The 15,979-nt window shown below is 49.6% G+C and overlaps 1 protein-coding gene across 1 annotated transcript in view; it reads right to left on the minus strand.

Annotated features, from left to right (window-relative positions):
• Window positions 1-15,979, minus strand: part of LOC147119553 (meiotic recombination protein REC8 homolog) — a 179,638-nt gene that overhangs the window by 16,611 nt on the left and 147,048 nt on the right. Inside the window, exons 8-13 of the mRNA XM_085983756.1 lie at window positions 12,881-12,963; window positions 11,639-11,742; window positions 7,988-8,134; window positions 6,002-6,068; window positions 4,093-4,196; window positions 202-250 (exon numbers count right to left, since the gene is read on the minus strand). Of these exons, the coding sequence (XP_085839882.1) occupies window positions 202-250; window positions 4,093-4,196; window positions 6,002-6,068; window positions 7,988-8,134; window positions 11,639-11,742; window positions 12,881-12,963 (554 nt within the window). The remainder of the gene's footprint in view (window positions 1-201; window positions 251-4,092; window positions 4,197-6,001; window positions 6,069-7,987; window positions 8,135-11,638; window positions 11,743-12,880; window positions 12,964-15,979) is intronic.

The raw sequence follows: 15,979 nt of genomic DNA on the forward strand, positions 1-15,979 counted from the left end.
CCAACTGCTGCAGAGTGGGCCGCACGGCAGAGGCACCAGAGGACGGGTGGTCCCTGTGTGACCCGTTACCCGGCCGGAGGTCGGGGCCTTCAAATAGTGGCGGGGGGAGTGGGAAGAGGGGGGTTGCGTCTTCCGTATTTAACCCGCGAGCTCGGCCTTGTACGCTGCACGGGATTCTGGGCTCCACATGACATCACTCACCAGTCAATGTCAGCTGGGGAATGCTGGGCTCCAGAGTCTCCCGCAGAACCTGGAAAGGAGGAAATGTGGTGAGGATGGTGATCGGAGCAATGGAATCGCTCTGTACATTCACTCACAACAACTTGTATTTATATAGCGCCTTTAACATAATAAAACGTCCCAAGGTGCTGCACAGGAGTATTTTAAGACAAAAAAAAATTTGACACCGATCCACATAAGGATAAATAAGGGCAGGTGACCAAAAGCTTGGTCAAAGAGGTAAGTTTTAAGGAGCGTCTTAAAGGAGGAAAGAGAGGTAGCGAGGCGGAGAGGTTTAGGGAGGGAATTCCAGAGCTTAGGGCCTAGGCAACAGAAGCCACGGCCACCAAAGGTTGAGCGATTATAATCAGGGATCCTCAAGAGGGCAGAATTAGAGGAGCACAGATATCTTGGGGGGGGTTGTGGGGTTGGAGGAGATTACAGAGATAGGGAGGGGGCGAGGCCACGGAAGGATTTGAAAACAAGGATGAGAATTTTGAAATCGAGGCGCTGCTTAACCGGGAGCCAATGTAGGTCAGCGAGCACAGGGGGGATGGGCGAAAGGGACTTGGCGCGAGTTAGGACACGGGCAGCCGAGTTTTGGACGACCTCAGGTTTACGTAGGGTGGAATGTGGGAGGCCAGCCAGGAGAGCGTTGGAATAGTCAAGTCTAGAGGTAACAAAGGCATGGATGAGGGTTTCAGCAGCAGATGAGCTGAGGCAGGGGCGGAGACGGGCGATGTTACGGAGGTGGAAGTAGGCGGTCTTTGTTATGCTGCGGATATGTGGCCGGAAGCTCATCTCAGGGTCAAATATGACTATCATCAAGATTGGATAGTCTGGGGTTGTTTTCTTTGGAACAGAGGAGGCTGAGGGGAGACCTAATTGAGGTGTATAAAATTATGAGAGGCCTAGATAGAGTGGATAGGAAGGACCTATTTCCCTTAGCAGAGGGGTCAAGAACCAGGGGGCACAGATTTAAAGTAATTGGTCGGAGGTTTAGAGGGAATTTGAGGAGAAATGTTTTCACCCAGAGGGTGGTGGGGGGTCTGGAACTCACTGCCTGAAAGGGTGGTGGAGGCAGGAACCCTCACCACATTTAAAAAGTACTTGGATATGCACTTGAAGTGCCGTAACCTACAGGGCTACGGACCAAGAGCTGGAAAGTGGGATTAGGGTGGATAACTCTTTGTCGGCCGGCGCAGACAAGATGGGCCAAATGGCCTCCTTCTGTGCTGTAAATTTCTATGATTCTATGATGAACATCAGGGTTGGAGTCGGGCAATGTTATGGAGGTGGAAGTAGGCGGTCTTGGTGATGGCGCGCGGATGTGCGGTCGGAAGCTCAAGTCGGGGTTGACATGAATCAGTCATTCATGAAAGAAAGGCTTATGAAATAATACTGAGCGGCCTATGGGTGGCGCTGTTCAGGGAGAGTATAAATACTCGGGCACGGGCCCAGCTTGCGCAGGACATTCTTAACAGGAACTAGTGAAGGACACAACTAGACCTCCATGTTGTAAAACAGTTGATTAAAGCTTTGTTTAACGCTTAGACCAAGTACCTAGTAGTTTTCTTATGTCAGGGGTCGAATAGGATGCCCAGGTTGCGAACAGTCTGGATCAGCCTCAGACAGTTGCCAGGGAGCGGGATGGAGTCGCTGACTAGGTGATGCGCTATCAATTACTCATAAAAGACTGAGAGTTAAGAGAGTAACTAAAGGCTTTTATTAACAAAAGAATGAAGGTCTGCCTCGAGTGGTCGACCGGTCCAGAAATACAAAGGGCTGGGGAGCAGTCACCTTTATACTAGGACTTGTGGGAGGAGTCAGCCGAGGCATGTCCAGGCATGTACACAGTGGAATACAAACAGTGGTTTACCACACTAGGGAACGGAGTTTGTGGCGGGGTTCGAAGACAACGGCTTCGGTCTTCCCAATATTTAAGTGGAGGAAGTTTCTGCTCATCCAATCCAGATAAGCAATGTGACAAATCAGAGACGGTGGAGGGGTTGAGAGAGGTGGTGGTGAGGTATCACAGAATCACAGAAACCCCACAGTGCAGATAGAGGCCATTTCGGCCCATCGAGCCTGCACCGACACATATCCCACCTGATCCCCGTAACCCCACGTATTTATTCCCCCCTAACACTAAGGGTCAATTTATCATAGCCAATCAACCTAACCCGCACATCTTTGGACTGTGGGAGGAAACCGGAGCACCCGGAGGAAACCCACGCAAACACGGGGAGAATGTGCAAACTCCACACAGACAGTCGCCCGAGGCCGGATTCGAACCCAGGTCCCTGGCGCTGTGAGGCAACAGTGCTAACCACTATGCCACCGTGCTGGGTGTCGTCAGCGTACATGTGGAAACTGACATTGTGTTTTCAGATGATTTAGCCGAGGGACAGCCTGTAGATGAGAAATAGGAGGGAGCCAAGGATAGATCCTTGGGGAACACCAGAGGCAATGGCGCGGGAGCGGGAAGAGAAGCCGTTGCAGGTGATTCTCTGGCTGCGATTAGATAGATAAGAATGGAACCAGGCGAGTGCAGCTGGACGCCGGAGAAGTGTTGGGAGGAGGATGGAGTGGTCGACCGTGTCAAAGGCTGCAGACAGGTCGAGAAGGACGAGGAGAGATAGTTTACCACGGTCACAAAAGATGTAATTTGTGACTTTGATAAGGGCCGTTTCATAAGAACACAAGAATCAGGAGCAGGAGTAGGCCACACGGCCCCTCGAGCCTGCTCCGCCATTCAATGAGATCATGGCTGATCATGTGCTGTGGCAGAGGTGGAAACCTGATTGGAGGGATTCAAACATAGAGTTGTGGGAAAGATGGGCACGGAATTGGGAGGCGACAACACGTTCAAGGTCAAGGACTTTGGAAAGCAAAGGGAGGTTTGGAGGTGGGGCGGTAGTTTGCAAGGGCAAGAGGGGTCGAACCTGGGTTTTTTGAAGGGAGTGATGATGGCCTTCGATGGCGAACAATGACCGACAGATTAAGACCCTCTGGCCCATCCAGCCTGTGTCCCACACAATTGCGATATCACAATGTATACACTCCCCATCCCACCCGAAACCAATGATCTCCTGGGAGAGGTGAAAAAAGAGAGGAAAAAAAACAGGCTAATTTGGGCTGGGGGGGAGTGGGAATCTGGGAAATTCTTCTCCGACTCATCTAGGCGATCGAAAATAGACCAGGAGGTCACTCTGGCCCTGAATTCCCTAGCTTTTGTACGAGGTGATCTCCGCCCCAGCCAGAAACAGGTCCAGCCCTCGCGTGATAGGAATTCAGCGAATGGGAGTCCACCACACGAGATGGCATCCTGTTCCAGAGGTCTGCTATTCTCCGGGAAAAGAACCACCTCCTGACCTCTAACCTCGATCTGGCCTCACACAACTTCAAACTGTGACCCCCTGGGCCTCCCTAAACCTGTTTAATTGGAACAGACTGTCAATTGGAACACAGTTGATTCCCTTCATCATCTGATAAACCTCAGTCAGATCATTTCCGAAGTCTATGCTTCTCCAAATGGAAGAGTCCCCCAACTCTTTTAGCCTATCTTGACACGCAAGATGCTTTAGACTGGGAATTAGTCTAGTGTCCCTCCTCTGTACCTTGTCCAAAGCCTGAATATCACCCAATGCGTGCGGAGACCAAAACTGGACACCGTATTCCAAGTGAGGCCTGACCTAGGCCCTCTACAAGGACAAAATAGTCTGCCCCGTCTTATACTCAATTGTCCTATGGATGGGAGTATAGAAAAGGAAGGGGGACAGTACCCGAGGAAAGGGAACCATTAACAATATCAACCGATAAGATACCGCATATCCGCTTTACTCCGTTTCGCGTTAAATCAAATAAGTTTACCTCCATCTCCGCGGCCTCAATCTTGCGTTTGGCGCTGTAATCGACTGGCTCGGTCTTGGCGCATTTATTCCACAAATTTTGCAGCTCGGGGGCCATCCAACCTTCTGCAGAAAGGTTCCAGAATCAGATCGAGATCAACCAGACGTCAAATAGAATTACACAGCAACTTGCCGCACAGAAAGAGGCCATTTGGCCCAACCAGTCTGCTCCACACAAGCCTACTGCTACCACTACTTCATCTCGCCGCACTGCCCCTTTCCTCAGTCTCCGCACCATGGGAGTGTGATCTGAATGGTGATGTACTGAGGGTGATGTACTGAGGGTGATCTGAATGGTGATGTACTGAGTGTGGTCTGAATGGTGATGTACTGAGGGTGATCTGAATGGTGATGTACTGAGGGTGATCTGAATGGTGATGTACTGAGTGTGGTCTGAATGGTGATGTACTGAGGGTGATCTGAATGGTGATGTACTGAGGGTGATCTGAATGGTGATGTACTGAGGGTGATCTGAACGGTGATGTACTGAGGGTGATCTGAATGGTGATGTACTGAGGGTGATCTGAATGGTGATGTACTGAGGGTGATCTGAATGGTGATGTACTGAGGGTGATCTGAATGGTGATGTACTGAGGGTGATCTGAATGGTGATTGTGATGAAATATTCCATTCATCACTGCCTGTGACTGTGGTTGGTTTCAGGTTTCAGTTCCCTTACCTCAGTTCCGTCTCCTCACCATTGTATTGTATATTGTAATGTATTGTGTGTAGGGCTCCGCCCATACCTGGCCCCTATGTAAGCAAGCTCAGTCTGGCCTCATATCCAGTACTGCAGACCTCCAGATGGAAGATACCTCTCTCCACTGCGTGTTACCTTCTAAGTTAATAAAAGCCTTGTTTTGTTTCGCTAACATCGAGTCTCGGAATTATTGAGGCACATCAGTGATGTACTGGGCTCGGAGCGAATCTTAGAATTAGTCAGGAAACGTCAGATAAAGGTTGGTGAGAATGTAGAACATCCTGCCTCAGAAGGACGAAGAGAAAGAAGTAACTGAGGTGTTTGAAAGGGATAAACTGACTGCAGAGGCACGGATATTAAGGTATGTGGAGACAGGAGAATTGGGATTTAAAATGTTGGGGGCAGTGTCGATGACTGGTGCTGTCCCGCTCGTTCGATCAGTCGGACTGAGCTGCGAGGCTCCCCCCACGGTGCATTGTCCTGCTGACGTCTTCCGGGCTCACACAACTACAACTTGTATTTATATAGCGCCTTTAACATCGCGAAACATCCCAAGGCACTTCACAGGAAAGTTATCCAACACAATTTGACACCGAGCCACATCAGGAGATATTGGGACAGGTGACCAAAAGCTTGGTCAAAGAGGCAGGTTTTAAGGAGCGTCTTAAAGGAGGAGAGAGAGGCGGAGAGGTTTAGGGAGAGAATTCCCAAGCTTGGGGCCCAGGCAGCTGAAGGCACGCCCGCCAATAGTGAAGCGATTAAAATCGGCGGATGCGCAAGAGGCCAGAATCGGAGGAGTGCAGAGATCTCGGGGGTTTCTATGGCCGGAGGAGATTACAGAGATAGGGAGGGGCGAGGCCATGGAGGGATTTGAAAACAAGGATGAGAATTTTGAAATCGAGACGTTTCCGGGCCAGGAGACAGTGTGGGTCAGCGAGCACAGGGGGTGATGGGTGAACGGGACTTGGTGCGAGTTAGGACACGGGGTAGCAGATTTCTGATGATGCTGGCACGTGGGCGAGCTGGCCGAGGGCAGACTGGGACTGTGGATCCCTTCCCCAGTGTGGGGTCAGCACCATCACAAGGGAATGCTAGCGGGACAGACTTGCGAAGAGGGACATTATACTTAAACGTAGGAAAGGATTGTCTCCTGCATTTGAAAATTACTGACCGTAGGTAGGGATCCGGAAGAGTGTCACTGGGTTCTTTCTCCGTAAGCGAGGGAGCTCGATGGGCCGCTGAAAATGAAGAGAGATTTACAGCAACGATGAGAATCAACATGTATTCCAGCCCACGGCAACTGAGGCTTCATGTTTCATTTATCAATCAAGGTAGTATGCAGCAGCTTCTGCTCCGCAGTGCGAAAGGAAAGATTTTCAGTAACGAACCTACAGGGTAGATACAGAGTATAGCTCCCTCTACACTGTCCATTCAAACGCTCCCAGGGCAGGAACAGCATGTGTTAGATACAGAGAAAAGCTCCCTCTACACTGTCCATTCAAACGCTCCCAGGGCAGGAACAGCACGGGTTAGATACAGAGTAAAGCTCCCTCTACACTGTCCCATCAAACACTCGCAGGGCAGGTACAGCATGAGTTAGATACAGAGTAAAGCTCCCTCTACACTGTCCCATCAAACACTCGCAGGGCAGGTACAGCACGGGTTAGATACAGACTAAAGCTCCCTCTACACTGTCCCATCAAACACTCCCAGGGCAGGAACAGCACGGGTTAGATACAGAGTAAAGCTCCCTCTACAGTGTCCCATCAAACACTCCCAGGGCAGGTACAGCACGGGTTAGATACAGAGTAAAGCTCCCTCTACACTGTCCCATCAAACACTCGCAGAGCAGGTACAGCACGGGTTAGATACAGAGTAAAGCTCCCTCTACACTGTCCCATCAAACACTCCCAGGGCAGGAACAGCACGGGTTAGATACAGAGTAAAGCTCCCTCTACACTGTCCCATCAAACACTCGCAGGGCAGGTACAGCACGGGTTAGATACAGAGTAAAGCTCCCTCTACAGTGTCCCATCAAACACTCCCAGGGCAGGTACAGCATGGGTTAGATACAGAGTAAAGCTCCCTCTACAGTGTCCCATCAAACACTCCCAGGGCAGGTACAGCATAGGTTGGATACAGAGTAAAGCTCCCTCCACACTGTTCCATCAAACACTCCCCGGGCAGGTATAGCACGGGTTACATACTGTGAATCTCCCTCTCTGAATATCCTGGATCAGTCACGATCGGTGTACAGATAATTTTCTACATCAGTTCGCAATTGATGTTCTAGATTATTTCAAGATTGATGCACTGTGAACGTCCTCGATCAGTCACCGGTGACACGCAGTGAATTTTCTAGATCAGCAGTGGGCAATGTGACATGAATCAACTGAGCAGCCTACGGGTGGCGCTGTCCAGGGAGAGTATAAATACTCGGGCACAGGCCCAGCTTGCGCAGGACATTCTTAACAGGAACTAGTGAAGGACACAACTAGACCTCATGTTGCAAAACAGTTGATTAAAGCTTTGTTTAACGCTTAGACCAAGTGCCTAGTAGTTTTCTTACGTCACAATGTACAGTTGATGGTGTAGATCAATTAATGTCAACAAACAGTGAATGTTCTAGACCAGTAACGACTGGCGCATCATGGGTGTTCTTGATTCAGTCCCGTTTGGCGCACAGTGTTTGTTCTAGATCAGTCACGGGCAATGTACAGTAGACGTTCTAGATGAGTGTCAGATGGTGAACAGTGAATGTTCTCTATCAGTCCTGGTTGGTGCACAGGGAATGTCCTAAATCACTCACGACTGATACACTGTGGGTATCCTAGATCAGCTCATGGTCGATGCACAGGGAATGTTGCAGAACACTCACGGTTGGTGCACAGTGAATATCTTAGATCAGTTGGCGGTCGATGCACGGGGAATGTTCTAGTACACTCACGGTTGGTTTACAGTGAATATCTTAGATCAGTTGGCGATCAATGCATTGGGGAATGTTCTAGAACACTCACGGCTGGTTTACAGTAAATTATCTTAGATCAGTTGGCGATCGATGCACGGGGAATGTTCTAGATCACTCACGGTTGGTTTACAGTGAATGATCTTAGATCAGTTGGCGGTCGATGCACGGGGAATGTTCTAGAACACTCACGGTTGGCGCACAGTGAATATCGGCCTGCTGAATGGCTTCCTGTATCTCCTTTCGTGATATCTGGACGGTCTGATCGATAAACTGCAGCCTGCGCCGTCGGCGTTTGGGAGTCACCGGCGGGAGTTCGTAGATCTCGGGCAGCACCAGCTAGAGCGGAAAACAAGAAGAAAAGGCCGCTGGGATCATATCACCTGTCTGAAAGCTTTTGTTTGCCTCTTCTCTTGACGACTAAGGCCGGGGGAAGTAAATCCCTGCCTGCTGTGGCACTGAGGCACCAGGCCAGGAAAGTGCTGGCTTGCAATCAATGTTCCCCCCCTGACCTTTTTTTGTGCGGCACCATTCACAGTGTGAAATTTAACGTGGGAAAAGACAGTCCCGGGCTGCATGGGACTGGCGGAGCAGCTTAGAGGGAACGTTGCCTTCAACACTGAAGAGTCATTAGCGGGCAGCCCGCTCGTCTCCAAGTCAGCAGATCGTGGGTTCAAGCCGCACTCCAGCGACTCGAGCCCCATAATCCAGGGCCGACACCCCCGGTGCCAGGACTAAGGGGGCGCTGCACCGTCGGTGGGTTCCATCTTTCAACAACAACTTGCATTTATACAGCGCCTTTAACGTAGTAAAACGTCCCAGGGCGCTTCACAGGAGCGATTATCAGACAAATTTTGACACTGATCCACATAAGGAGATATTAGGGCAGGTGACCAAAAGCTTGGTCAAAGAGGTAGGTTTTAAGGAACGTCTTAAAGGAGGAGAGAGAGGTAGCGAGGCGGAGAGGTTTAGGGAGGGAATTCTAGAGCTTAGGGTCAAGGCAGCTGAAGGCACGACCACCAATGGTGGAATGATTAAAATCAGGGGTGCGTAAGAGGTCAGGATTGAAGGAGTGCAGAGATCTCGGAGGGTTGTGGGGCTGGAAGAGTTTACAGAGATAGGGAGGGATTTGAAAACGAGGATGAGAATTGTGATAATAATAATAACTTCCGGGAAGTTATGTGCACATCACTTCCTGTGAACTGTGAACTCAGTGCATACATCACTTCCTGTGCATACGTCACTTCCTGTGTTTGGACTAGTATAAATACTGAACTGCTCAGTATTGTAAAAGGGCTTCACCTAGAGGCGTGGTGAAGACCGCTCTTGTATATAGTTTAATTATAAGTTCCTTGATGTGTGAGGCTTTTTATTACATCAAGAATTTTAAAATTGAGTCTTTGCCAGACCGGGAACCAATGTAGGTCAGCGAACACAGGGGGTGATGGGTGAACGGGACTTGGTGCGAGTTAGGACAGGGACAGTAACGTTATGGTGGAGCTGAAGTTAATGTAGGGTGGAAGATGAGAGGCTGGCCAGGAGAGCCTTGGAATGGATAAGGGATTCAGCAGCAGATGAGCTGAGGTAGGGGCAGAGACGGGCGATGTTACCAAGGTGGATGTAAGCGGTCTTGGTGATGAAGCGAATATGTGGTCGGAAGCTCATCTCAGGGTCGAATACGACACCAAGGTTGCGAACAGTCTGGCTCAGCCTCAGACAGTTGCCAGAGAGAGGGATGGAGTCGGTGGCTCGGGAACGGAGTTTGAGACGGGGACCGAAGACAACGGCCTCGGTCTTCCCAATATTTAGCTGGGAGGAAATTTCTGCTCATCCGGTACTGGATGTCGGACAAGCAGGGTGACAAATTTAGAGACAGTGGAGGGGTCGAGAGAGGTGGTGGTGAGGTGGAGCTGGGTGTCGTCAGCGTGTTCGACGCTGTGTTCTCGGACGATGTCACCAGGGGGCAGCCTGTAGATGAGACAAAGGAGGGGGCCAAGGATAGAGCCTTGGGTGGGGTTGGGGGGAGGGCTCCACAGGTAACAGTAACAACTTGAATGAGATGTTAAACCGAGGGCCCCGTCTTCCCTCTCAGGTGGACGTTAAAGATCCCACGGCCGCTATTGGAAGAAGAGCAGGGGGGAGTTATCCCCGGTGTCCCGGGGCCAATATTTATCCCTCAACCAACATCACTAAAGCAGATGATCTGGTCATTAACACATTGCTGTTTGTGGAAGCTTGCTGTGCGCAAAGCGGCTGCCGCGTTTCCTACATTACAACAGTGACTACACTACGCAATTACTTCATCGGCTGTGTAGTGCATTGGGACATCCTGAGGTGGTGAAACATTGAAACACAGAAAAATAGGAGCAGGAGTAGCCATTCGGCCCTTCGAGCCTGCTCCGCCATTCAATATGATCATGGCTGATCCTCTATCTCAATACCATATTCCCGCTCTCTCCCCATACCCCTTGATGCCTTTTGTGTCTAGAAATCTATCTATCTCCTTCTTAAATATATTCAGTGACTTAGCCTCCTGTGGTAGAGAATTCCACAGGTTCACCACCCGCTGAATAAAGAAATTTCTCCTCATCTCAGTCCTAAATGTCCTACCCTGTATCCTGAGACTGTGACCCCTTGTTCTAGACCCCTCCAGCCAGGGGAAACATCCTCCCTGTGTCCAGTCTGTCTAGCCCTGTCAGAATTTTATACATTTCAATGAGATCCTCTCTCATTTTTCTAAACTCTAGTGAATACAGGCCTAGTCGACCCAATCTCTCCTCATACGACAGTCCTGCCATCCCAGGAATCAGTCTGGTGAACCTTCGCTGCACTCCCTCTATGGCAAGTATATCCTTCCTTAGGTAAGGAGGCCAAAACTGTACACACTACTCTAGTTGTGGTCTCACCGAGGCCCTGTACAACTCTAGTAAGACATCCTTGCTCCTGTACTTAAATCCTCTTGCAATGAAGGCCAACATACCATTTGCCTTCCTAACTGCTTGCTGCACCAGCATGTTTGCTTTCAGTGACTGGTGTACAAGGACACCCAGGTCCCTTTGTACATCAACATTTCCCAATCTAGCCCCATTTAAATAATACTCTGCCTTTCTGTTTTTCCTATTGAAGTGGATAACTTCACATTTATCCACGTTATACTGCATCTGCCATGTATTTGCCCACTCACTCAACTTGTTTAAATCGCCTTGAAGCCTCTTTGCATCCTCCTCACAACTCACAATCCCACCTAGTTTCGTGTCGTCAGCAAACTCGGAAATATTACGTTTGGTTCCCTCATCCAAATCATTGATATAGAAATGCAAGTTCTGTCTTCCTTTCCTGTGAATTTAGCCGATGAACTGGGGGCTCGCGATAGGGTCCGCTGCTATTGACCTCAGAGCCTGTGGATTGGGAAGCGGGTGGGGGGAGAAACTCAGCCAGGGTTCCTGCTCCTGACCACCATCCAGTAACCTCTAGTGTGTGTACGTGCACACAGGTTTTGCGGGTGTTTCTGGGGTTGGGCACGAACCACTGGTGAAGAGAGGACGGAGACGGGTGGTGAAGCCCCCACCCCCCCACCACCGCGGTGGAATATCATTCGCTGCCAGGGCTCACCCCAATGATGAATGGGCCCAGTTGGGTGAGGTACTGAAAGGTGGGTGGGGTGGTACCCCTGGGAGTGGAGTGAAGGTGGGGGAAGAATGATCGACGGGCTGAAACGTCAAGACGATCCAGTTTTTTTGATCCCGATCGCTCCTTCAATCTTTGGCCCTGGGGGCCGGCATGCGTTTCCTCCACCCCCTCACCCCCACCCCCCCACCCCGACACCCCCCCGCCCCCACCTACCTCCAGGCTGGGCGAGGCCGGTCGACGCTCAGGCACCTCCTCCGGTGAGATTGGCAGCGAGGGCACGGCTGGAATCTCCACCTCTTTCTCCGGCACGGCTTCAGCTGTGGGCCAAGAGAGAGAGAGAGATGAGAAGAGAGCGGTGACACAAAGTCAAGTGCGGCCCCTTCCCTGCTATGTGTGGGCCTCAGGGCCAATTGTAGCACCCCCCCCCACCCCCGACTGGGATCAACTAACCAAGCGCAGACGAGGGCGGGGATGAAACCTGGGCTCTGACAGATTATGCCAACCGTTGCTCAGTGGGGTCTCACTGCCGCCTCGGGAGTCAGAAGGTCGCGGGTTCGAGTCCCCACTGCAGCCCCATAATCCAGGGCCGACACTCCCGGTGCCGGTACTGAGGGAGCGCCGCACTGTCGGGAGGTGCTGTCTTTCGGATGAGACGTTAAACCCCTGTCTGCCCTCTCAGGTGGATGTAAAAGATTCCCGCGGCCACTACTGACAGAAGAGCAGAGGGGAGTTCTCCCCGGGGCTAATTTTTTTATCCCTTAATCAACATCACTAAAACAGATGATCTGGTCAGTATCACATTGCTGTTTGTGGGAGCTTGCTGTGCGCAAATTGGCTGCCATGTTTCCTACATTGCAACAGCGAGTGCACTTCAAAAAATAAAGTACTTCATTGGCTGCAAAGTACCTTCAGCTGCCTGGGCCCGAAGCTCTGGAATTCCCTCCCTAACCCTCTCCACCTCTCTTTTCTCCTTTAAGACGCTCCTTAAAACCTACCTCTTTGCCCAAGCCTTTGGTCACCTGCCCTAATTGCCAATGTGGCTCGGTGTCAAATTTTTGTCTTTATAACTCTCCTGTGAAGCACCTTGGGACGTTTTACTATGTTAAAGGCGCTATATAAATACAGGTTATTGTTGTTGTTTAGGACGTCCTGAGGTGGTGAAAGTCGCTTTGGAAATGCAATTCTTTGTTTCCTGCTCTGTGTGGGGCTCAGGACCAATTGTAGGCCGCCTATCGCCCGCCCACGTCCGGCTGGGATCACTTAACTCAGCACAGACCGGGGACGGGGGAATGGAACTTGGGCTCTTCCTGCTCTGTGTGGGGCTCAGGACCAATTGCAGGGCCGCCTCGGCGGGGAGAAGGGAAGCTGCGGCCTTCAGCCTTCTCTTGCTGCACACGCCCGCGCGCACAACGGGCCAGAGATGTACGAGCCCGGGCTAACGGCGCTGCAATTTACCTGGTGGTATCGCGGGGAACTCCGGCGGCAGCCCCGTCACCTCATCCAGTGTGATCAGCGCGTCGTACTCCGGTCCGGGAACCCTGGGGGAACAGAAACAGAACGAGGCACCGCTTAGAACTCTCCACCGTTTCCGTCTCTCTCTCTCTCTCTCTCTTTCTCCTCTGCAGCCTCTGACCCCTCGATGGTTGGAGGGGGGTGGTGGTGGGGGGGGTGGAAAGGATGGAACATAGGACAGAGAAAAATAGGAACAGGAGGAGGCCATTCAGCCCCTCCAGCCTGTTCCGCCATTCAATCAGATCAGGGCTGATCTGCGATCTAACCCCATCTACCCGCCTTTGCCCCATATCCCTTAATACCTTTGGTTAACAGAAATCTATCAATCTCAGATTTAAAATTAACAATTGATCTCGCATTAATTACCATTTGCGGAAGAGAGTTCCAAACCTCTACCACCCTTCGTGTGTAGAAGTGTTTCCTAATTTCACTCCTGAAAGGTCTGGCTCTAATTTTTAGGCAACGCCCCCTAGTCCGAGACTCCCCAACCAGCAGAAATAGTTTCTCTCTCTACCCTGTCTGTTCCCCTTAATATCTTGAAAACTTCAATCAAATCACCTCTTAACCTTCTAAATTCCAGGGAATACAACCCTAGTTTGTGTAGTCTCTCCTCGTAACTTAACCCTTCCTAAGGTGTGGTGCCCAGAACTGCTCACAGTACTCCAGGTGTGGTCTAACCAGGGTTTTGTACAGCTGCAGGATAACTTCTACCCCCTTGTATTCTAGTCCTCGAGATATAAAGGCCAGCATCCCATTAGCCTTTTTGATCATTTTCTGCACCTGTCCATGACATTTTAATGATCTGTGTACCTGGACCCCCAAGTCTCTTTGGACCTCCACTGTTTTTAGCCTTTCACCATTTAGAAAGTACCCTGTTCTATCCTTATTAGGTCCAAAGTGGATGACCTCACATTGAAATCCATTTGCCACAGTTTTGCCCATTCACTTAATCTGTCGATAGCCCTTTGCAATTTTATGCTTCCAGCTACACTGCCTACAATGCCGCCATTGTTTCACGAGCGCTCACTCCAGCTGACCGTTCTTCATGCGTCGGCAAGGGGGTATTCGACCACGAGAACATAAGAAACAGGAGCAGGAGTAGGCCAATCGGCCCCTTGAGCCTGCTCCGTCATTCAATAAGAGCATGACTGATCTTTGACCTCAACTCCACTTTCCCGCCCGATCCCTCGAGTCCAAAAATCGAGCAATCTCAGTCCTGAATATACTCAACGACTGAGCATCCACAGCCCTCTGGAGCAGAGAATTCCAAAGATTCACCACCCTCTGAGTGAAGAAATTCCTCCTCATCTTGTGAAGGAATAAACCATATAACCTATTCAGAAAAATACACTATCTTATGAAATAATTCTAGCCTTGTTAAAACATGACAAACTGGGTTTGGAAATCTAGAAACCTAACGATGAAATAGCTATGAAAGCATTCCGGCTATTGATAAGATAGTTGCTGACCCTGAATAAATAACCTTATTGAAACAGAAGGTTAAAGGCTCCCGACAGGCTGACCTTTGGGAACGAAACAATGGTTCACCCTGGACAGGGTGTTCTGATTTACACTTCGTAAAGAAGCAGATAAAGTAAGGAACATCTGCCCTCGTAAAGATGACATAAAGTAAGAGACACCTGCTGTCACACCGTTTTTTATATGGTAAACTTAGAACACCTCGAGATGAGACATGATTCTGGCAGAGGTCAGCAGAAAAATGACTAGAGATAATTAGCTTACATCCGCAGAAAACATTAAAGAAAATACCACTGGAAAAGGGTATAAATATTGAACTCTCAAATGGGATAGTAGACTCGCTTTAATCAGGCAAAGCGATTCTCAGCTTCAGAGGCGGCTCTGTAAGTCTCCAATTCTTTGTATCTCGGGGATCAAAGGTATTTGATTTTGGTGGATATCCTGTAGAACACTAAGAACTGTAAAACTGTAGCGAAGTTAAGATTTGAAAGTAATGTTCTCTGATAATAAGATTGTAAGCTTTCTCTTTTTGGAACTGTTAATGTTGCAATTGACTCACCAACTGTAAATTACATGTCGGTTCTTTAATAAATCTATATATTTTTAGAATTGTCTCATGTATACTTCTGTATCAAAAACTCGCAAACTCAATCTCTGTACACTCTTTGGTGGGGGAGTTTTCCGGACCCTCATAATATCCGGAACATTACAGTCTCGCTAAACTTATTAAAAGTGCTATCTGGAGGATGGTAACATTTTCAGGTTGTTCCTTTCCTTTAGGGAGAGATAGTCCGGATCTTTAGACCCAATTAAGCATCTTTAGGATTTGGCTACCTCAAACTTTATTTGAAAGTGGACGTCTGAGAAATATGCCTGATCTGGGGTAGCCCTAAAGGGGCTAGGACTAGTAATTATCCCTTCAATCTCAGTCGTAAATGGCCGACCCCTTATCCTGAGACTATGCCCCCTAGTTTTAGACTCTCCAGCTAGGGGAAACAACCTCTCAGCATCTACCCTGTCAATCCCCTTCAGAATTTTATATGTTTCAATGAGATCACCTCTCATTCTTCTAAACTCCAGAGAGTATATAGACCCAATCTACTCAATAGAGGGCTCTATCTTGTCCTGAGCCAGCACATACACACCCAGTAGATGGGCACCGACCGGACAGTGATCGGGAGAAGGACATAGAAACATAGAAGATAGGAGCAGGAGTAGGCCATTCGGCCCTTCGAGCCTGCTCCGCCATTCAATATGATCATGGCTGATCATCCAAATTCAGTACCCTGTCCCTGCCTTCTCCCCATATCCCTTGATCCCTTTAGCCTTAAGAAATATATCCAACTCCTTCTTGAATATATTTAATGAATTGGCCTCCGCTGCCTTCTGTGGTAGAGAGTTCCACAGGTTCACCACACTCTGGGTGAAGAAATTCCTCCTCATCTCTGTCCTAAATGGCTTACCCCTTATCCTTAGACTGTGACCCCTGGTTCTGGACTCCCCGACCATCGGGAACATCCTTCCTGCATCTAGTCTGTCTAGTCCTGTTAGAATTTTATAAGT

The sequence above is a fragment of the Somniosus microcephalus genome, chromosome 4 (assembly GCF_052327205.1).
Source record: "Somniosus microcephalus isolate GS21.2 chromosome 4, FLI_Smic_1.0, whole genome shotgun sequence".
Classification (NCBI taxonomy): domain Eukaryota; kingdom Metazoa; phylum Chordata; class Chondrichthyes; order Squaliformes; family Somniosidae; genus Somniosus; species Somniosus microcephalus.